Source organism: Anomalospiza imberbis, chromosome Z, assembly GCF_031753505.1.
Source record: "Anomalospiza imberbis isolate Cuckoo-Finch-1a 21T00152 chromosome Z, ASM3175350v1, whole genome shotgun sequence".
Taxonomy (NCBI): Eukaryota; Metazoa; Chordata; class Aves; order Passeriformes; family Viduidae; genus Anomalospiza; species Anomalospiza imberbis.
In genome coordinates, this window is record NC_089721.1 from 38801805 (window position 1) to 38826006 (window position 24202).

Sequence of the window (24202 nt, forward strand, 5' to 3'; positions counted from 1 at the left end):
GTCGAGTTTTATATCAACATCTGTGAGCAGAAAATTCATGGGTGTTACATCACTTAATGATGAGCGTATCCAGCTTCTCTTAACAGAACATTCACCCTTCCTTTCTTCCTCATTAATGTTACTTCTAGTGCATACCCTTCACTCAACAAGTGTGCAGTATAAGTAATTGACCTGAACAAGGATTAAATGAAAATCCAATATAAGAACAAGCTGTTGGGTTTTGCTAAAGTACAAATATATTGTAGCTTAATCTACAAATACATTTGTAGATTTTTTGTGTAGCCAATAACATGTCTTAATTTCATTACTTGACTGCAGTGCAGCTGGAAGACTGTAGGAGTAGTGACAGTGGTGGTTTCAGTCCTGCTTCTCCTGAAGCTTACCAGCTACACAGGTGCTATATAACCACTAAAAATTATAGCAATTTAACCAGGGCTAGTTTTCTTTTGGCTTAGTATGCATGACTGTAAAATGTGCTTCTGAGCAGCAGGGCAATTCTTCTATCTGGCCAGGTAGCCTGTAAGAAGGTGTTCTGGCAAACCATCAGGCTTGGGACCAAGGTAGCTGGGAGGAGAAGTTATGGAGTTGGCTACACTGTGAAACCACACTGCACCGACTGGAGTAAGAGTTGTAATTGAGGCTGAGGCTTTTCCAGTGTCTTCATAATGTGTTCATAATTTGAGCATCCAAACCTAGTGTTAATGCAGAATGCACATCCATTACAAATAGACAAGCTAAAATTCTGCATCACTTAAGACATGTTGCCTGGAGCCACAAGTACCTGGAGCTTGTGACTAGGAGCAGGGTGCATTCAGGCCAGTGTCCCAGTTAATCACTGATGCTCACAAGGAAGTGAAGTTGCTTTTATTTCACAGCTTGGTAATTTATTGTCATTGTCTTGGTATAAACTGAGAGTGAGTAGAAGGATCTCTTGCCTTTAATTTCTGACTGAAACATTGTTTGCTTGAAAACTAGGGGACCAGACAGGTGATGAAAATGTCACACAGATGCTTAAGAGGGCTCATGACTGCAGGAAGACAGCTGAGAATGCAGCAAAAGCATTGCTGATGAAGCTAGATGGGAGCTGTGGGGGAGCCTATGCAGTCACAGGCTGTAGTGTGCAGCCCTGGGAAAGCCTGTCCTCCAACAGCCACACCAGGTAACTGCAACTCTTCTGCTCTCCTGATCTCCTAATCTTTGATTCCAGACAAAAAGTTATGTTCTATTGTATTTGCTGAGTTATCTCCCCTCACCTAAGTCCTTTGGCTTCTGTGCTTTGATTTGTAAGTTGCCATGCCTCAGTGGTCTAATTGTCTTTGGACTTTGAGGAACTCCAGCCAAGAGTTTTATATAAATTTGTTGCAAATGTGTGACTCAGAACTTTGATCTTCCTCATAAAGGGCAAAACCATTACGTTTGTTTTACTACAGTGACTTTCTTACTGTTTTATTGGAACTCAAATCATGTTCTTGTTACTCATATCTGTGGTATGCAGATAGCATGGACGTGCGGAGAACCAGAGATCTGAAACAGGCTTTCACTGGCATTTGGAGTGCTCAAGAATTGTTTTCTAAATGTTGCAAATTTGCTTTTAAACCACTTCCTCTCCCTTCTCCTTCCTTACCCTTTGCACCCCTCCAAATTATTTCTTCTCATCCTGTTCTTTTCACTCATGGTGTGGAATAGATTGGCTTCTTCAGGAAGGACTGGATACTGCAGTTTTTCTGAAGACCTATAAAATAATAAAACATAGATGAGCTATTATTGCAGAAGTGTTCCAGTTCAAATATATCTACCAGCAGCTTCATTTTGAGTTTTTGCCTGCCTGTGGTGTAATTATACTCTGCAGTAAATATGTGTGCTTGTGTATGGATACAAATTTGGCAAGTGTCCTGGATAAATATAGATGAGTATTTTTTCTCTTTAAAAGTTATTTTTGTTTCTCAGATTTGCTCTAAAACTTCATTTTAATTCAGTTTTCTAGCCAGTTCTTTATTCAAATGCTGTCCTTTTTTTGACACTTCAGAAGTTTATTTTAGTACTGTATCATTTCCTCTTCATGCTGATGCCTGCTCCAAAGGATCTTATTTCCTGCCATATGACTGGCATGGAATAGCTAAAAAGGTAGCAAAAAGGTACTCTGAGGGAACAGGGTCCTAATGTGAGATGAATTTTAATGTTGTTTTATTCAGAGAAGTTTTCTGCTGCACTCTCAGTGCAATAAAGCTGTGTCTTTACATAGAAATGATTGTGGCAGCATCTGTGCTAGTAGCACACTGATCACACTTTCTACCAAAAGCATTTAAACCAGGCTTAGAAAGAAATTACATGAAGCTGTTTCAAGCACTTGGCTTGCTGTGTCTTAGGCCATATCTACACCTGTATGCAAACACAATTTCTATGTCTGCATGTAGTAAAACCTCTACCTAAGCCAAGCTTGTTTCCCATTCTATTGTTTGAAAGAGTCGTTTTTAGTTTTTCAGAACTACCTCAGTGTTTTTGTTCCTTGTGTGATATGTGGCATGTAGTCAAGGCATAGTGATCTTTTTTTCTTGGAAACAGATCAGGCGGTTTCGAGTATTGACAGGGAAGAACTGGTGGGGAGGAGAGGGATTGTTCCTGTTTCAGTGTTTGCTTTCCTAGACTTGCACTGAAAGTGTTTGGTAGGAACGTTATCCCTACAGCTCTTGCTTGCTTAAGCAGAATTTTTGGGAGGATAAGAGTCTGTGTTTGTGTCTGTGTTCACTGGTGGTCAGCTGGACCTGTGTGTATGTGTCCATGTAAGAGGTTGGCTCAGTAGATGAAGTTTCAGCAGAATATGTTTAAAGTGACATAGAATTTAAAATTTCATCAGGATAAGCTATGTCATTAATATGAAAATGCAAATTTAGTGTTCTTATATTAAAGAAATGTTTTACCTTAAGCCACTATTTTTATTGTAGTATTTTTTTCTGGTGTGGATCAAGATACTGTGCTGAATGACATAACTTCTACAATTTCTTTTTATATATGTGGTACATAGGAGATAAAAGTTGTTGTCACTCACCCAAAGGGCACACAGCAAGTCAGGAATTTGTGACATCAGCACCCTGATCTGATTGTCACTTATAGATTGTTGTCCTTCTCCCCTCCGCATGCCCAAGGTAGTTTATCTTTGCCTAAGCATATGTATCAACGAAAACATTTTTGAAACTTCAGCTTCTCCAGAAAATATAAATCTTCTCTTCTTTCCTTCTGTTGCATTCACGTGACACATGGTTAGATGTGTTTTCAGATTTTTTCTACCCTGTCTCAAAAGTGAGGAATCCCTTCTCCAGCTTATAGGAACAGACATTGTGCTAGCCCATTGATGGAAAATCTGACTTGGTTCAAAAGGCATACACTTTTCTGTGTTTATATCACAGAACCACAGAAATCAAGTTTGGAAGATACCTTCAAGGTCATCCAATCCAACCATCACCCCAACACTACCATAACCACCCCTAAACCTTCTTCCCAAATGCCACATCCAAATACCTCTTGGACACTTCCAGGGATGGTGACTCCACTGCTTCTCTGGACAGTTTATTCCAATGCCTGACAATTCTGTCAGTGAAAATTTTTTTCTAGTATCTAATCTGAAACTCCTCTGGCACAATTTAAGGTTGTTTCTTCCCACCTCTAGTGAGTGCTATGTGAACTACCGCCCACCTGGGGACCACTGCGAAAATATTTTTACAGTATTCAATTGAAACATACTTTGAATCTGCAAAACAGATTTTTCTTGCCTTCGATGTTTCAGTGTTGCAGGCTTTTAGTTGCAGATATGTATTGCTGCCTTTTTCCTTTTGAAACTAAAGGAATAAAGTGGTAGTAGGATGATGAAAACTATCCTTTGTTGAGACTTGTGACAAATTACTAATTCTCCCTGTTGTTTGAAATCCTGTAGAATATGGATTTACAGTGGAATTGTTGACCCATCTTGGGTTTTGAAATTTCAGATGAGATTCTGAATCAAATCACTGAACATGTTACTGAGAGTAAGTGCTTGGTGAGCCACTAGTGATGAGTGGTTAAAGACTATAAAAGGGAGCAACTGAAATGAAAATAAATGAAAGGCAATGAAAGAGGATCTAAATTCATTTGACTGGCAGCAGCACCACAATAATGTTGCCAGATCAGTTTCTGAAAATAGAAATGGGTTTGCAGTGTAGTTGGAAGTCATAATTATTTTAAATGGACAGAAGCGAAGTATAGAACATACACTGCCAACAAGGTTTGATTGATTGCACCTTTGGAAGGAAACAAAAGGGAAGAAGTCCAGTTGTAACACTGTCTGAAAATGGTGTATTTTATGCCCTGCTGTGCTAGTAAGCCCAACCTTACATCTGGGTTCATGGGAGGACAGATTGGGTCCCTTATATGCAAAGGCAATTCTTTTCAGTATTATGCAGTGTCACAAAATATCTGAACTGAGTCAGTGGTAGGAATATATCTCTCATCAGAACCATCTCAGGTTTCAGATAATTTGGTAACAGACAAGATTATCTTGGCTGAGGCATGCAAATATGTTATTTGGAAGTGTCTAAATAGATATCTCAGTGTTATCTGCTAACACTTTGTTGCTGGACTGAAGCAGTCTCAGAAGGAAGCAGGGCAGTTTACCAAAGGCTCTGATATTAGCTGTTGTTTGTCCTTTGCCTGAGTGGGATATTTTTCAATTTCTCGGGAAGAGAAACTGGCATTGTGCTGTCCCAGATCTCAAACCACAATGTTCAGCTAGGAAGAAGGTGTTTGGGCTATGTGCACTGTGGATCAACAGCATTCTTTAAAGCATTAGGTTCTGTGCAGGTATTCAAGCAAGTTTATAGATTCAGTTCTGACAATGTTAATCTCAATTCTACCAACTGTATTATCCACACCATTGCTTAATTGCAATTATATTAATTTATTTACTTGATTTTTAACAGATAAAATGATGTTTATGTAGGGTTTATGGATACATTTTTGTAGTGTGCAGAAACTACTCACAGAGAAGCACTTCTGAAAGCCTCTTTTATGTCCATCCACTGCATGTTATGCACACACGCATTCTAGCATTTAAGGCTGATATTACACTGTACCAGCCCATATATTTTCCAAAAATTGTATATGAAAATTAATTTGACATCACCCAGGCATGACATCATCATAAAAGACTAAGGGAATGAAACAAGTGTGAAGAATATTTCTTGTTCTCATACAGCATCCATGAGAACGGGCAGATTGATGTTGTATTCCCTCCAGCTGTGATGAAACTGTGATCTTTTTCCTGTGCTTACCTAAACACTTGAGAAGTAAGAAACTGCACATCTTTTGCAACAGTTTCATGTGGGTTTTGAATGGATGCATTATAGTATAAATGTTTTCCTTTGTCCTGAGTGCTGTTCAGAAGGGAGGGCAATATCAGAAATTCAGGATGAAGTGCTCACCAGCTGTCATCCCTTGAAGAGAGCAGTAGTGGACCAGCACTGTGGCTATGGAGAGTTGTTTGGTGGGGTTTTTGGGGCAGGACGCCCTGGCAGAGTTGCTGAGGAGATCAAAAACACTGCAGTGCTGTTTCTGTCCCTTCTACCCCAGCTGCTTCCAGTCTTTTGGGTGGGGATGTGCTGCTAAATGCAGGGGGAGGCTGAAGGTTCTTGTCCTCTTGTGTGCTGGCTGAGACACAAGTTCCTTGCTGAGCTCCCTTCAACTTCAGGGAAAAAAAAAAAAAAAAAAAAAAAAAAAAAAAAAAAAAAAAAAGACCAAACAAAAACAAACAAACAAACAAAAAAAAACTTGAAGAGGATCTTGCTAGCAATTCACCAGAGGAGCCAACTCAGCTGCAGGCAGGCAGCCAGGACTGAAGTAAAAGCAGCCTGAGTATCACTGGCAGCAGCCCAGACTGCCTTATTCACTTTGGGTTCCATTCCCCTAACATATATATGCATAGCTGTGGGTCTTCAAGGGCCAAAATCTGTGAATATGCATGGAGTATGAGGTCCAGCTCAACATAATAATAAACTGTCAGCATTTTTTGGCTCAGGTTTCATTTGCAGCAGAAAGGCTGGGTTTTCTTTTCTTTTCAAGCAAAAACTGAGATGAGGTCTTTGTGCCCCAAGACTTTTAAAGCTATCCTTCCTCTAACAACAGCTGTTTTACATTTAATCCAGAAAAGCTCTGCAATTGCAGTTTTTGGGTGCTGAGGAAGAAACTTAGAGCATGACTTCAGTACTTTCCACATTGTCTATCCTCATTCTTTTTATATAAATATCTAATTCAGCAGATGCCTTTAGGCTCAGTAAAGCAGGATTTAGTGTTTCATGATTTTCTAATCAAGAAATAGTATGAAAAAACATTTGTTTCAGCCTGAAAGGGTTTCTATGCATATGGATACGGAGTGCTCTTAAGTTCCACTGCAGAAGGAAATGGATAAAAAGAAAAGCAAAGAGCAATTTACAGTTGTGTCGACTATAGCAGGCACCTCTTATCCCTCAGAAAAGGAGGGAATAATGTGAAATTAACATAGAACTGTAGTAAAGAGCTGTAATACGATATTCCATGAGGGGGAAGGATTTTGAGAGATCTTGGTAGACCTGCCGATTCTCTATCTTCTCCAAGGCTGTGCTTGGAATTTGTGGAAAGATGGGCAATAATTATATGAAGCACTTTAAAAGCACAGTGTAGCTTTAGCTGAAGTAGAACCAAAGGAAAGAGAAAAATCAAACCTGTCTTGATAGGCTTCCCATTTGCACATGCATAATATTTTAGGACATCATCCTGGCTCTCACACCATCTAGTGGGTGGGACTTTCTTTCTTAGTACAAAAATGTTGAACAGCAGTGCAATTTGATACAGAAAGTGATTTATTCCCCTGCTGATAACTGAGATCATCTAGCATTCCAGACAGGCACAGTTAATGGATGATTTATCCCTCACCCGGCAGCTGATTACAGGACCTCAGGAGACAGCAGGGAGCTTTGAGTGAGGCTATAGAAACAACATGGCATTTTATTTTCCTTTTAGTGTTATTGCAACAATATTCAGCCCTGGAATGCTACAGCTGTGTCAGTCTGGGCCCCCTGCAGCACTGGCATGCATAGAGGTGGGTAGGCAGCACTCAAGCTCCCATTGCTCTAATGACATTATTACCCCTTTCTGCAATCTCTGTATAAACACTTATGGGGTAGAGTAATGGGCACTCATTTGTTCAGAAGATCCAACAAGTCTTTCATGATAACTTTTTATTAGAATTTCTGCTACTCCATTGGTTAGTTTTAAATCACTCTAGCCCTGAAGGAATGCTGAGGAGTACGCCTTCACATGAACTGAAAGTTCTCCTGGCATCTGCCAATGAATTTTTCATTAGGTTGATTCCTAAAAGTATCCATTAAAATATCTGAGGTGATAACTGGTATGGTCATGAGCAGAGATAGATCAAGTCTAGGTTCATTCTTTTTTCTTAGGAGATGCTTCTTCTCAGAGAAGACTCAGTGTCTGAGCAGCTTTCTGTGCTGTTATTGCTAAGAAGTCTTAAATAGCTTTTTTTTCCCTTTTTGAATAAAAAAAAAATCCACCACTTTTTTTTCAGAAGACACCATTTCAGATAAAGTAATTCTGTTAGACATCAGTAAATATCTGGGTTTGCAGAGAAGTTCTCACATAATTCAATTTTCTTGTGCAGCTTAGAGAATTAATTTCTTTTCTGAATTTGTCACACTTCACATTGCAGTGTCCGGTCCATGCTACATCTGTGTACTTTCTATGAGCTTTTAATTAAGACTCAGATGTGTTGATGAAGTATTGGGAGGATGCTTGATGTAAAAATTAGGGTTTTGTTTCAAATGTATTTTTTTCTAATACCATTCTTTGTCTTTCCAGTACTACCAGCTCAACCGCAAGCAGTTGTGACACGGAGTTTACGAAGGAGGATGAGCAGCGGCTGAAGGATTACATCCAGCAGCTGAAAAATGACAGGGCAGCAGTGAAACTGACAATGCTGGAGCTGGAAAGCATCCACATTGATCCTCTTAGTTATGATGTTAAGCCACGTGGAGACAACCAGAGGCTGGACCTGGAAAATGCAGTCTTGATGCAGGAACTCATGGCAATGAAGGTATTTTATTCATAACTGGGAGGGGGGCTGCTCTGCTGGCAGTGCCCCTGTGTCACAAAACATGCTCAGTCACACACAGGAGGCTTTGATAGTGGTCACTGGGTAATAAAGGGTAACTTTGATGAAACACATAATCTGGACTGCAAATCCAGTAGTCAGAAAGAGACAGAAGGTAGTGCATTAACAGTGATGAGCTGTGTGTGTTCTGAATTAGGAGGACTTCATCTGTCTCTCTAAACTTGGAATACTCTTCTTGACAAACCAGATGCACTCTTTTGTAGAGATATGGCAGCTGAATTGCTCAGGGATGACCAAAAAACATGATTCAGCACTTCCCAAGAGATAGTTCATTACTTACGAGCTTGCAAATATGCATCATGAATATTTGTGAACTGAAGCAGAACAAATTCATATTGGTGTGGAAGGAGGAATGATCTGTCAGGTATCATCCCTAATGCTCTCTGGCAGTTGGTCACAAGTCCTGAGCTGTTCTAGGCACTGTGCTGCAATCTGTAGGTCAGTCCAGAGACTGAGCAAAGGGTAGGGTGTGTAATGACTTGCATTAACAGAGGGTTTTTGAGAAAACCCTGGTTTATATGTCCAGCTGTTAAGATGTGATCTAGAAGAGCTGATCTTTACTGACCAGGTGTAGAGCTTACATCATTTTAAGTCTGTCTTCTGTATTGATTCTGAGAGGTGAACTAAAATGTAGGAACATACCAAAGGCAATACAAATGTGTTGTCTGCATTTAGAAATTGTCTGGCATTGATTCAGTTTAAGTTTAACTTCTATATTTTAGCAAGTCCTAATTTAGCCAACTAATTACTGAAATGTCAGGTGATGGGACAGAAAATCCTAATTTTGAGTGGGACAGAAAATCCTAATAGTTTCATGAGCTTCTAAAGTTAGAGATTTTTGTTCAGATGTGCTGCTTCTGGCTAAGTGGTAGCCTGGTGATGATAATTATGTTCTTAATGGTGCTGTTTTTCCATGATGGCAGATACAGTTTTGCAATAATGCATTCATTATTCGCAGTTCAGAAAAGATTGCTTGCTAGAGGTTGGGAGATGTAAAATTATGTTACTTGTTTGAATACTTTGTGACCAACAGCAATATATTCCCCACAACTAAAGCATGCAATCTGTACTGTAAGATGTTGGTACATAATCCAATGTGTATTTCAGATATCACACTTCCTTCTCCTTTTTTGCATCCAGATCTTCCCTGAAATCTCTTGTCTGCCATTCTTACCTCTATTTTTTAATTTTAACTTACTTTATTTTTCTAACTTTATTTTAACTTAAAGGTAAGGCAAACTGCGGAGCTCTTGTGAGTAGTGGCCTTGTCTTCCCTGACTGTCAGGAACACCAGCAGTTGCTTATCAAAATTTCTGGTACACTTTTGAGTGCTGGTAATTCTTTTGTCCCCACAGCAGTCATCTAACTTGTTTTTGACACACAACATCCATTTGGCTGGACCTGGCAGTGTTTTCACTGCATGAATTGCCTCTGGAAGAACATTTTCTTCTTGACTGGGTTGTGTGGAGTGCATACAGAATAGACACGCATTTTGCATAGGTGTGTGGAATTATTTTCATCCCTTTGCAGTACAGAGAAACTGACAGTACTGTTATTCATTGTAATTTCTTGTACTTTGCTGAAATTCACAACTGCAGGAAAACCTTACATTTCTAAAAGAGACGTTGTGAAAATTCAATTGTGAAAACTTGTGATTTGTCTGCATTACACCTCGTCATCTGTTTGTCAGGGTAGAACAGAGTTGAGCCTAAGGTCAGGACTCACTTTGGCTTTCTGAGTATATTTTTTATATCAATTATATGAAACATGTATCTTACACAGAACAGCATATGCATCTGCCTCCTTCTGTGACAGAGAATTTAAGTTTCCTTACAGTATTTCATTTAACTTGAAGCAGATGGACTGCAGAAGACTTAATTGTTTGGCATTTTAAATTTGTTCTCTCTGTTCTACATTCTTAGCAAGGATAATACAGCTCTACCAAGCTACTTGATGATTTCCTGCATTGCTGGGTCTAAAAATCTCCTGCTGTTTTCCCAAAACTTGGTTCTGCATTGGAATCTCTGCCACATCTTTTGGCACCTTCCATTTCTGATTTCCAGTAAAAACGGATCACCTCATCAGTTTGAAATACTTTTACAACAGTAGTTCTTCATTATTAATTAGAATGGCAGTTTGAGGGTTGTTTCTCTGCTGCCCTGTTCATTATTACTTTTTACTGATCCAGAGCGTAAGATGTAGTGGTCTGCCAGTACTCCTATAAAATTCAATTCTTTGCTTCAAGCAATAATTAACCATGTTTCCAAATACATTCTCGTCCTAGGTTTATCATTGAGTAGTCTTGCTTTGAGGTCAGTTGTTGTCATGCCCCAGTTAGCAAGGAGATTACTTCTGATGGGTGTAAATAATTCTTGGTTTACAGCCTTCCTGCATTTCAAAGGACTTAATCTAGATAAGAAGTCTCAGCTTCCTCCACTGATAATTTTTCCTTTTTCTTTGTACAGGTGTTGATAATGTTGCTCATGATGTGCTTTGAGACTACAGTCTCTTGGTGGAAAATGTTAATAATTACATTGTCCACCTTTGTTACAGACCTTCATGCTCTTACAGATTTGTATAGTGAAATACAGTTAACTAGAGCATGACATTTATCTGCTGTGATGCTTGTTTTAATTCTGAAGGCTGGTACATCCCACCTTGTTTACTGTGGTTCTCCTGGAGTCATGACTTTTTGTGACTTTAAAAACTTCTGGCTACATTAGAGTTCTGTGTGACCAAATTGAATACAGTTTTTGATTTTGAGAATTCTGTGGTATCTCTGATTATTTTGGATCAGAAGTTTTTAATTTTTGTTCAAGTTTTTGCCCAAAACCAGGCTTACAGTATGACTGCAAGTACAAATTATCCCTCAATAATAAATTAATTAGTCCCAGAACAACTGCTGGATTTGATACCTGAAGCTTGTGAATTTGCATGGATTGTCTTAAGTCTTCTGCAATCCCCTAGAAGAGGGACACTTGCTACCTCCCTCCTCCTTCAGGGTTTCATTTAGTGAATGCCACTTGTGCTCACACTGAAGCAGCAAGTGTGTTAAACTGCAAAAATGCTTCACAGCAGCCTGTAGCTGAAAGAAAAGGAAAATAATAAATATACAAAGTTGGTGCTGTAATTTCAATTAAATTTAGATGCAGTCTTTAGGAAACATATTTTCATGGAAAAAATTGCTGCATATTGGCTCTCTAAGTAAACCTGAGCTACTTGAATTTCCCAAAATGGCTGCTACCACTCTGCCTCCCACATTGCATGGGTCCATACCACAATCCTCAACTGCAATCAAATTTTCAACCATCATCAGCCTCTCAATTCCCTCCTGTTCCTTCTCTGTGAGCCTCTGTAAGACACTGGCTGACAGAAGCTTTTTAACTTTTCCCCTGCTTTTTTTTTTTTTTTTTTATTTCTTCACTTCCAGGTCACATTGTTTTGACATGACAAAAGTAACATATGTGAGGTACATGATATGTCTTCTGAGACAGGATGCACACTGCTGAATTCATAAATGATGATCTAATCTTACTGTCTTCATAAATAAAGGAGTTACACATTGATTGTCAAATTTATATTGAGTTTGGATATGATAAAATAAGTTAAAATTATGAAAATAAAATAAGTTAAAATCTTTGCATAATGAGAAAATACCTGTTCCACAGATTCATTGTTGTAGTGGATAAATTCACATTTTAATTTTAGGAAATAAACGTCCCTTATTTCTGGGCTGAATTTGCCTAGCTTCATCCTCTAGCCAGGAAAGATCTTGTCATGACCATCCCACACAGACAGCCGAAAGTATCTTTTATTCATACAAGTGTCAAAATACTCTGTTCAAATTACTTCTCAGCCTTCACTGAGAAGTCTAAGCAGATTAATGGTTTTAGAAGTAGAGACTTAAGAAGTTAAATGCATACACTTGAGTATATCAGACTATCCAGTTCAACTCCTGTAACAAAATGTCCCCATCATTTTTTATCATTATTATTTACATTTTTTACTGTTGACAGAGGCAATTAAGGGTAAGTTTGCCTAACATCTAAATTCATGTAAACCACATTGAATGAAACTGGTTGTGCTTCTAACCTTCAGTTCACAAGCACACAGATGAATAAATCAATGACTTTAAAGCTCATACAAACCTTTCCAAGCCCCTCAGGGTTTTTGAGATATGGATTTTATTTTTGTTTTGTTCTGAATAAGCCAGTAGTGGTTGTAACTGCAATACACCTGTGTGCACTGCTTACTCTTAATCCAGACAGGAGATTTTTGGTAGGAACTTAGATTCCCTTCGACATAAAAACTTTGTCTAAATACATGTAAAGATTTACTTTTGTATAACATTTGTTAATAATGGCTAAAATATGAACAGCATTGTTTTTGAACAATAAAGCAAGATGCCTCTATAAATTTTGTGCTTAGGGGTTTTTTTGGTTTTTGTTTTTGTTTTTTTTCTTTTTAATAAACAGTGACTTGTTCCTAGGCTGGCCACACAACAAGAAACTTCTGTCTTTCAGAGGTGTTTACACAGTGAACAAGAGAAATGTAATACAGAAAATGTCTGCATGAACTTAGTATTCACCCATTAAGTGACCTAGGGCAAGGCAAGCTAAACAGTGGAAACATGATTCTGGGTTGGTTTTTTTTTTTTTTTTTTTTTTTGTTTTTGTTTTGTTTTGGCAATCTTTGTTTAATGGTGGTTTTAAGCACATAATGTAAATTATGTGTTAGTACTGTCTCAAAGGTTTTGTGGATGTTGGATTTTTCTGGGTATAGAAAATAACTAGGTGTTCTGTACAAGAAATATTTCTAAAGTGTTGTTAATCACTAAGAGCCTTCTGGTTCAGGAATAACCCAGAAGTTATTCCTTTCACAGGAGTCTTGGAGCATGTGCTGAAAACAAGGGTCATTGCACTCATGCCCTGCTCTTAAATTTCTGCCCAGCCACTGTCAGACAGATGTTAAAACAGAGGTCTGTCCCTAGGCAGCAGACATTGTGTTACAATAGGTGACAGCCCTGTCAAAAGCAAGAAGGAGCTCTCAGAATTGAGCTTCTTTCTATCAAGTACCAGTGTCCATCTGCTGTGGATTGTATTTAGGCAAGAAAATAAATGAGTGCATTTTTCTGTTGAACTCAAGTTGTGTGTACTTGGGATTCTGGCCACCTAGGGGAGGGAAATTATAATGGACATCTGATGGTGCCATACTCAGTTGATCTTTTTGACATAACTCATTTTACCACAGAGGCTGGTATTACAAGGCACAAATAGGTGCCTCTTCCACTGTAATGAGATTAATTCTTGCATATCAATAAGAAACTGAAATCTTGCTTTTAGGGAGGTGTTTGACAAAGTCGTACACTTCTGCTTTTAAGACAATAGTTTCTGAAGGACAAAGTAGAACCAGAGAAATTTCAGCAGCTGTGGCAATTCTCTCAGATCTCTGATAGTCTAATTCTAATTTTGCTTCTGAGCTTATTCCTGAAGATGATAAAAGGGTGGCACGGCTCATCATAACTCAGACTGAATATATACGGGTCTTTGACAAATATGCAATGTGATTATAAAAAGTTGTCTGGATGTTGATAGTTTTCTCAATGAAAAGAGCACTTAGGCTATAAGAGTGGATGAAAATCTTGTTTAACCTCATCTTCTTTAGGTACCTCCTCCCATGAAGCAGCATGTGATAATACAATGTTTCTTCAACAGGAAGAGATGGCAGAGCTCAAGGCACAGCTTTACCTGCTGGAGAAGGAGAAGAAGGCTTTGGAATTGAAGTTGAGCACTCGAGAGGCCCAGGAGCAGGCCTACCTCGTCCATATTGAGCACTTGAAGTCTGAAGTGGAAGAACAAAAAGAGCAGAGAATGAGGTCTCTCAGCTCAACCAGCAGCGGAAGCAGAGACAAACTGGGCAAGGTCGGGAGTCAAGCTAAATTTCCGAAGTTGTAAACATGATTAATGAAACCTTTCCCATCCCTATTGCACTCTTTAGCATGTTAATCATGCTCTTATTTTGTCTTTATGAAAATCTTTTCTCTCTTCCCCAGTGTGAGGTGGTTCATTCCATGCTGTGACTTAAGGACTTTGCAGAATTGGTGTTAAGCATGGGCTAAAATAAGAGTGTTTTGAGGACTACCACAAGGCCAGTCTTGCCAGACATACAGCTTGCTGTGGTTGAGCATGTGTTTTGCCTGTTGCCACTCACTGGAAACACTGGAAGGGAGTCTAAGCAAAATTCCATTCTCCTATAAACACAAAATATTAAAATATGACCACTCATTTCTATGCAGCATTTAGAGCATTGTCATGACAATCTCTTTCTCCAGGTCAGGTTGTAACAATTTGATAATGAAGACTCTTCTCCCCTTAATGCAAAATAATGCAGAATAAACAGATTTCTGTATTAGCAGTAATAATTTGCATTAAGAAATAAATACCTTGGAAAACTTTGTTTTATTTTAATGCTGTGTCCCTAGAAAATGTCAGTAATGCATTTAAAAACAAAAACCAAGACATAACGTCTTACTTCTTGCTGCTGGCAATACATCATCTGAATTTCTTGATCCCACTGCCTCTTTGTTTCATGTGTCGTGTCAAAAGAAATATAAGGAAGGCAGTGGCAGTTTTGCACACAGTAGCAGAATTCTGCAAGTCGATGAGCTGTGGTGGTTTAAAAACATTTAGAGGCATTTGTGAAGTATTAATCTGTTTAGTACATTCTTGGTATGAGGATACACTGCTGTGTTGCTGTAGCATTGTGTTGTCTATTTCACCTTCATTTTAAAGGTACTCTGAAATAAGAGGCTTTCAGAATTTTCTCATTAAGATTGTCAGTAATTTCTAATCAGGTGGCTTTTCCTCCTTCTCAGGAATGCAGTGATGGCACTGCAACACCGCTAACACTTGCTGAGCTGAGACCATACAATGAGAGTGAACTGACTGCTGAGCTGACAAATGCACTCAAGAGGTAAGCACAGCTTCCCTCACCAGGGTCAGGGCTCGTCCTGTAGGTCCAGGGAAAGGTTTATTTCTGAGCATTCACTCTAACCCTCAAGTGGTTTGAAGAATGATCAGAGATTTGTCCTGTGAGAAGTAAAACTATCAAAGTCCTTCTAATTTTCCTCTGTCTCCTGCTGTTGTTCTTTAGCTGCTTTCACGTGGTGCTCAACTCCATTCTCCTTGAGGTTCTCCAGAATTCAGTTGAATTCTAGAAATAAAAGAAACCCTCAAAATGGCAGTAATGACCACTACCAGGCAAGAGTATGAGACATAAAACAGTGACATGACACATTTCTTGTGTGTTTAGTAAAGACAGGATTTGAAGTGTGATCTTTGGTTAAGAAGGCTGGCCGCAGGTTAGAATTCGGGGAGGAGTTACAGGAGTGGGAATTGCAGGCATTTTGATGACTCAGATGCTCCATAAGTGGAGCCACAGTTCAATTACAAATGACATTGTGTTAGGCATTAGCTTTCCAATGGGAAAGAAAATTGATGTCTTGACAAACAGCTTTTATCAACAGCCAGGTTTTAAGCCTAATCTTTCATTTATACAGTTATACATAAGCTAGATATTTGTTTGTGTAGCAGTTTTTCCTTCACCAGCTATTTGGTAAACTTAATGACAAAGAAATTAATAGTTTCGATAATTGTTTCAATACTTGTTCCACCTTTACCAAGAAATGGCTGTCTGGTATCTAATCTGGTTCTTATATTTAGAACCTGTCCAAAATGCTGCTAAGAATGTGTTTTGCTTTACTGGTGCACCTGTTCTGATGGTGGAATGTCCTTCCTGGCAGCTGTGGTGTTTCATTCCTGAGGTGCTTTTTTTCTTAGGTGCAACATATGCTGTGCCTAGGGACACTTAAGCCTGAAAGGCATTATGTAAAAATGTAAGATCATTACCACTGCAGAATCAATACATCTCATACCATTTGCTTAGTAGTCTGGCAGTTGCTGAGTACTTAGTTTGCATGATGCAGGGAACAAAATTCTGTGGGTAAAATAATCAAAACTGTCATTTGTATGTGGGTGGATAAAACCCATCAGCAAAGTAATTTACATGAACATTGCAGAGAGACATTGGCCTCCAGTGTATCCCCCACATTGCTCACTGGTGTGAGCTGCTCCACCAGCATTTTCTCCCTTCACTCAGGCTGCTGCTCTTCCGGCTCTTGTTATTTGCCTCTGGATTTTGAGAAGATGCCAATGACCTTAGTTAGCAGAGGTTTGAGTATAGTCATGAAATGTGGTTTGCTGACAACACAGAGAAAACAACTTTGCTTTATCTACTAGGCCTTAAGTTGATTAGCATGGATTTCTAGCCAAGGGCCTCGCAAGTACAGTTTGTCAGGCAGAAATGGAGGAGAAAAATAATCAGATTAAACTGTACATAAATTGTGAAGGCTCTCTGTGTAATGGAAATACAGCCGTACTAAATGTGATTGCTGCTGCCAGTGGGGCTCAAGCACAGTTCCTGCAAGCTGTGTGGACAGGGTATTTTTCTCCCTAATCAGTGTGCCAGCCAGATCAGGCTGCATGCTTAGCCCTCCTTACCCTGAAGTCTTGTCTCTGCAAGTCAGCTGAAGGTCTGTCTAGGACATGGAGAAAGCTTACTGCAACCTGTTTAGCTGCAGCTATGCTAAAAAATACCAGAAGTCCCTAACTGCTGTTCTGGATAAATGAGCCTTCAGATATCACAGTGATATTTAGACCATCACAAATCCACAAAAGAATTCTAAAAATGATCAAAGTCCTTTCTCCTCTGCAAGTGCATCCTCCTCACCTGCCAAGGAAGTAGGACCAGAATACAAAATTTAGTCCCATTAGCTATGTTTGCTGAAGGGTGGAGGTGAGGGGAAATGTGAAACAAGTGCATATCATCCTCTAGGGTCCAGAGGCAGTATCTAAATGCCAGCATTCAGGAGCGTTTCAGGACTGGTTTCAATTGATGAATACATCCAGCAATTGGTCCTCCCTATTGTTTCTCCAGGCAGTAGACACTGGTTCAGGGGACAACAACTGCAAAGATGGGGGCAGAAATCCACTGGTTTTTGAGTCTGTTTATCAGAGTGTGTGATATCTATCAGCAGCCCTGCTTCCTGTCCCCTTCTTATCCCATCATTACAGAGACTAAAGCTCTGGCTGCTCCCCTCTCTGCTACTTACCCATTCTGTCCTTCTGCTGTTGTTAAATTGCCAGGTTCTTCTCAGTTAATTGAAACAGAGTGAAACCCAAATAAAACAACAGGACATAGTTGCAGTTTGGGTTTGGTGTAGTTTCGAAGCATTTATTTGCTAATAGTCTGCAAATGGCCATACAGCAGAACAATCTCATCCACAGAGCCAGGCTGGCTTCTCTCTGCAGATGTGGATATTTTTATAAATCTGGAATCCAGTAGCACATTGTGAAACTTCTGTTGGTAGTGTCCATCAGCAGAAATTCAAGGCAGAAGCAGTTCTTTGTCTATTGGGTCATAACATATTTGTTCTAGAACAACTCAGGATTTCCTGTAGTAGCGCTCAGCATTAAAACTACTGTTACCAGCTTTTTACAGAGTTCACTTGACTTTTACATGATCACTATGCTAACTGGGAGAAATGTAAATTATCCTAAAGTCCTATGCACTTAAAGCTGCATCTTTTATACCAATTTCTGGTGTTGCAGTCTAAGCTTACTAATTCAGATATATCCTGTTCCAGCCAAACGTAAACACTTTCTGCCGGAGCCTTTAACAGTTTTGGCTTTCCCTCTCTCTTTTTTTAATGGAATGATGAAGTGCTTTAATGGGCACAAAGCCTCTTCTTTCTTGAGTCTGACACATCCATAAACAGGCTTCTTACTCTTGAGAGGGTAAGATTAAGAATGTCTTAACCTATGTATGGTATATGTTCTCAGCAGCCTCATGGCCTGGTGCTTGATACCTTGATGATTGTGCCAGAGGCCAGTTTTATAAGACAAGATTTGGTTGAATACTGCAAAATCAGACACGTGATGCAGTCTCTGAGAACTCTTAAAATGAGTTCTCTTCCTTACTGGTTTGTTCTCTTCTGCTGGGGTGGGGCAGGGAGCCCTGTACATGACTTGTATGAGTGTGTAACTCAGTAGACACATACCAGGTTATGCATTAATGCAGGTAAATGCATTACAAGTGGCAGGAGGGAGGCAGTAGGAATTCCATACTGCTTTAGAAGGCTGCTGATAATGATGACAGAGCTTATATTTTCTTCTACTAAGTTCTTTCATTCTGTGAAAAATGGCCAAGCTGGCAAGACTGAAGCTTCTTCCTCTACCTAAGCCTTGCTACAAATGTTTTGATGGTTGAGGGCCTTCTGTGGTCTATGCTTGTACTTCCAGCTGCTGATAGCTTTTCTGTCTGTGAAGGGTTGTATTTTATTCATACATTTAGAGAATAATTTATAAATCATTAAAATGCTTGGCCAGGAAGGATCTAGCAGTACTAGGAAAGGACCATGGCAGGAAAAACACTATGTAGCTAGACTGACTGTTCAGATCTCAGCTGCATCATCATTTGGCACAAAATTATTATCCTTGATGGCTGTGCAGGATTACATGAATAGTGTCAGTTTAGACATGTTTCGGTATCTCCCTCACAAAAGAGTGACTTTCCATCTGGCAACACTGCTAAGGAACTTTTACCATGTCTGATGACTTCTAAACTAAGATATAATGTAGTGAGTGATGCTACGAATTGTGAAGTCACTGTGGAGAGAGGAAAGTAGTAGTTATCAGTAGGACTGGCAAAGAGCTCTTCTTCTGTTAACAAAAGGTACATTTTGCCCAGTGCTGTGGTCTCACCTTTCTGGAGTGGAAGCTGCAGGTATTTCTAGTAGAACATAAAAACCACATCCTATTGCCATAACTTCCTGGTGTCTATTGAGACAGTACAATGTTTGTTGCATTCTTACGTCCTTATTCCTGTCTGAAGACCACAACTGTGTTTCATGCCAAACTGCACCTCAGAGAGCAAACATTTCAGTAGAAAATTAGGCCAAGGCATGGCAGTGACTACTTCTGACACAATGTCAGTGAAAGAGAAATCAAGCCACCTTCCTTTATTTTAAATTTCCATAAACTCCATATGATGGCATTTTAAGCTTGCATATTTTCAAGGGCTGACCTTAGTTTCATGATAGCAGCAGTCAGTAAATTTCATCATTGAAATTCAAGCCTATGCTGAGCACAGTAAGGCTGTCTCAGAAATGGAAATAGAAACGCCTAAAACACATCGTAACCATTCATATTTAGAATTACTCTTTAGACTTTTCTTTGACCAAGGTACAGGACAAACATGCAGTGGGTAAAAGTAGGGGGAGAGAGACAGAAGTTTGTGTTCTGGACCTACTGATGCATCTTTGGCTGCTTTCTGTCAGTGTTTGCTTATTTCTGTTCTCCAATTACCACATCAATTAAATGAGGAGATAAGAAGCTCTGAGGCATTTGAAAGCCAGACACTAGTATGACTTGCAGTCATCCACTACACGTCTCTTTTTTTTTGTGACTGTGCAATATCCTACTGTGGTTTCCCCTTGGTTTCCAGGGGGGGCGTTTCAGAAGGCATGGCCTGTCTCTGGAAATCCCTCTGGAGAGCCCCCTAAGAAAACCTTCTCACAAGAAGAGAAATTACTCATGCTGATAGCCGGGACAGATTCCTTAGAAGCACCTTGAGTAACTATTTTTACCATATGCCTCACAGACAACCATAATTTGTCTTTTTGGCCATTTTTGAGATGGAGTAAGTCGTTCTTACCACCATTTGAACTGCTGAGCTGCTGTGCACTTTGATAAAATCATCACAAAGAGCTCCAAATAGCTCCAGGTCTGGAGAGCTTCCAGGCTGGGCTGGCAAAGCTGGGTGGGAGGTTTGCGCAGTGAGTGTAGCAGGCATGCTGCTGCCTTTCTCCAGGGCTGTTCTCCCTTTTTGCTGCCAGTATGTTGCTTCAGGACCACACCTGGCCTGTCTCCCCACTGCAGGTGTTGTAGCACATGCCTGTGGTACTGTGTTACAGTTTTTGAGATCTGTTCTGAGCATCTTGGCAATCAGCAAAAAAAGCAGTACAGTATTTTTCACCAGCAAAGTGGTTTTTGAAGCACCCTTTGTCACCTCTGCAATCAGAAAAGGCCTCCTGTGCACAGGTAGCGGGCAAGCACGGGTGGTGCTTCAGCAGGTGAGTCAGGGAGACACGGCATTTGAAGAGGGTAGCTCTCTTGGCATTTGTGTAGTGTTGCTTTATTGCCTCTTTAAAACATTTATTATATTCTGGTTGTTTCCCTTAGCAGGCCAAGCCAGACCAGTGAGGCAAGCATGCATTGTGCATTCGAATTAGCCTGGGGATTCTGCATGCCAGCCTGAAATAAGATGTTAGTTTAGATTAAGAGAATGAAGAGAGAATTAGCTGATGAAGAGTTAGAGTTAGCTGATGAAGAGAGGATTTATCTGTATTCCTTTTAAATGTCCAGCTGTTACCTCCTGAGAGGAGTCAGGTGCCTAGGAAAGCAATCATGTGTCATCCTGTTCAACTGGAAAAGTCAGAGAGGGGAGTGAGGGGTGGTGCCGGGCTCACTACAACAGGAGGATATCAGGGGAGAAGTAGGAGTGGAGTGTGGAATGAGAGATGTGTGCCTTCTCTTCAAAGCAGAGGCCTCGCAGATAGCTGTGGACTGTGCAGGAAGTGCCTTCCCTCCCTCCTCTTCCTCACACCCCTGCGGCCTGGGGCTGCTCTTCCAGCATAGATAGCTCTGCCAGGAATTCTGTCCCCCTGGGCTGGCTGCTGCTGGTGCTGCTGTGTCAGGGCTTTGTGCCTGCAGAGCTCAGGGACAGGTGCTGGGCTGAACCGGGTCATCCCACTCCTCAGAGGGAGCCAGGATTTGAAGGGATCTGCCCGCAGCAGATCTCTTTTGATGAGTAAGAAGATGTGCCCTAGGGATGGCAAAAGTTCTCTGCCGGGCTGTGGGAAAGTTTCTCACCTCTTCATTTGGAGAGACCTCACTGTTCCTCTTTTACTTCAGATTTGGCAAGAGCTGTGGTGCTCTTGACCCCAGGGCAGAGGGGTGGTAGCTGTTACTTTCACAAGAAGGGGAGTTAGCTGGGTGCACTTCAAGGGAAGGGAAGAAAAATCAACTTTCTGTGTGCCAGGGAAGAGCAGCTTCTTGTTTGCAGCACTGGGGAATTTTCAGTGAAATCAGCAAGAGCAGGAAAATCTGGGAAGACTTCTAGCACATGAAACCTGAACATGTCTGGAAAAGCCTAGTCAGGAGGGAAAATACAAGATGCTCATGACCTTGCTTACATTACAGTGTGCCAAACATGGTGTCAGTGTGTGGAGACCAAATTGACAGAAACAGTTTCCTTTATGGCCCTGACAGAATTCCCTATTGTCCAAAATGGTAGCATTGAAACCAGAGAACACCAGTTAGCCCCTTCCTATTCAGCCATCCTGAAACAAAAAGCCCTTAAAAACCACTACGCAACTGTCCACTGAGTGTTTTGATTGTGAAAATACCAAACAAAAACCTTTATTACCAGCATATTAGGCATTTCACTAAAAATAATGTTTTTTGTGGATGTTGTAGGCTGTAGGCTGTGAATACACTCATTCTGAGCTTTTCCCTGGAAAAGGACAAGTCAGGGATTTCCCCAGCTGACTTCTCAGCAGCAGAAAGCCCTTGTGCTGGAAGTGAGCCATGCCCTCAGATCATAGGCTCGTTCCCTCTTCTGGGAATACTTGTTCATTTTCTCTGTGCACATGAAGTGTCGTGGCTGTGTTTTCTGCAGCCCCAGCTTGCAGTGGCCACTTGAGGGAGGAGCTGTTGGTATAAGGAGCTCTGCGGACTTCTGCAGTCCAATAGAGTGTGAGTCAGGGGCTCACAGAATTTGTGTTCACTGAAAAACACTTCTCCTTCCCCCTTCCCATCAAAATACAGAGGTAAGTGCTTTCTTGGGATACACAGAGATCCATATTACACCCCTGGGGCACAATAGCAATGTGAGTTTGGTGTGTCTGCTTCCATGGCAGTTTGGACCTTGGACTATGGAAGACTGTCTGGCAGCAGCAGGCTATGCCTACATCAGTAGGATGTTCCATATGTCTGTCACATCAAATGCAATTCCATCCCTGGTTTGCAGCTTTGACGTGTTCTCATTGTAGATACATGGTTCATGTGCAATATTGAAAATATTGTGGCATATTAAGCCCTGTAGTGGCTGATTTTTCACACCCTGCAGTCAGGAAAGTGCTGTGGTGCTGGAAATCCCCTTAGGACAACACCTCAGGATTCAGTATAGCTCCTATTCACTATCTAACTATGCAATCAGTTTTGAAGAGAAACAAGTGTGGACAGTTCTTTCTGACCAAACTGAGGTGGTCAGTGATAGAAACTGAGGGAAGAAGTGGGGGCGTAACCCTTGTGAGGCATGGGGTTTTTAGCAGCCTGTGACGTACGGCTCCGAGGTCTCTCATCTGTTGCTCAAACAGAAGATGCAGCACCCTGGGGAAAACTTTACATGTTTTAGTGTGTAATAGTCATTAACCCAGTGCATCTTCATTTCCCAGAGTAAACCAAGGTGTTTGCTCTGCCTTTACTGTTGCTGCTGTGTGTGGCTCCTCATGTGTGACTTGTTCTGTGAAATGTCTCTTGAAGTAAAAATATTTAGATAGGCAGTTTTAAAATTGTAAAAGGGTGTAAAAGTAGATCCTAATGTGTGGGTTTTTTCAGATCTTTGAGACATTTCAGTACATGCAATCAAACCACCAATTGCTTTCCATGAGATTAAGGTTGAGTAGGTATTGTCTAGTGCTGTTTTACTGACATGAAGACATTGTGAAAAGCCAAAAGAGATACATGTATTTTACTGATGCTAGTGTAAATTTGAGTCATCTATAGATTTGAAGTATTACCTACTGTTTCCTGGTTCAGAAGGTTCATAACTGGCATCTGAAAGTTGTTTAAGTAGTTTGAACAGGGTGCTTACCACTCTGCTGGCTCTGTGTCTTTGACAAGCAGCAAGACAGGGATGTTTTAGGCCAAATGTTAAGAAATACAGCTTGATGTTTAGCTGAGTTCAGGCTGAACAGGACTGGTTGAAAGGTGTGAGTGAAAAAAGAAGGTGATATCATTGTTTTATCAGGTAACAATCACCATAGCAACCAAACTTTACCATGCATGAAAAGGTCCTCTAAGTCTTTCCACTGTATTTCTTTACCATGCAGCTTTTATTACAACAGGTGTGTGTGAAGCAGTTTAGCTGCAGTGAACTGTGGCTCTACAGGGCTCTTTCACATGGCACTGTGTGCAGTGTTTCCACAGCGATACCTTTTCTTGGACATGTTGTTAAATCAACCTCACGTGATTTTGAGATTTCTCTGCCCATCTAAACACTGTGCCTGTTTATTCCACTGGACTTACTGTTCAAACTAGGTTGTCATGCTGAAAATGGTGCTACTGAGCCTTCCCCAGAGCCTCTGGATGTAGCAACCACTGGAGCAGAGAAGCACAAATTTACTGTGTTACAGTCACATTTTACTCTGTTCTGTCACAATTTACTCTGTTCTGTCACATCAGTAGTGCAGTGCCATAAATGCATTAGGGTCTGGCCTCTGCCACATCTGATCTTTTCTTATTGGTGCTCTGGCTCTTTTTCTTCCTGTTTCCTTTGCAGAAAAGATTTTGGCTGTAGACTATGCTGAGCCTTTCTGACTGCTGAGATAGAATATAAAAATTAAAATTTACATTTGGGATGGATGGCAGTGAACTTCTAACTGTGAGGGAGAAGGATTGCATTACTTGAAAGCAGAGGGCGTGTTCCTTCAGTGAAGGGACGTACAAAGAATACTGATAATTCTTCATCAACAAGGGCCTTCTTATGTCCTTTTTAATTTGGCTGGTAACCCAGCACTGGAGTCTGTTGGGATAGATTGCTAATTTGGAATATTTCCCCAGCTGACTTTGTGAAAGCCTTTCTGTTGCTGCTGGAGCTGGGCGCTGTCCC

General features: G+C 40.4%; 1 protein-coding gene across 6 annotated transcripts in view; it reads left to right on the forward strand.

Annotated features, from left to right (window-relative positions):
- Positions 1–24202, forward strand: part of MCC (MCC regulator of WNT signaling pathway) — a 180902-nt gene that overhangs the window by 154051 nt on the left and 2649 nt on the right. For all 6 annotated transcript variants that reach the window (XM_068176000.1, XM_068176001.1, XM_068176002.1 and 3 more), the window contains 4 exons: positions 976–1159; positions 7879–8113; positions 13906–14112; positions 15066–15163. In XM_068176000.1, coding sequence (XP_068032101.1) covers positions 976–1159; positions 7879–8113; positions 13906–14112; positions 15066–15163 — 724 coding nt within the window. The remainder of the gene's footprint in view (positions 1–975; positions 1160–7878; positions 8114–13905; positions 14113–15065; positions 15164–24202) is intronic.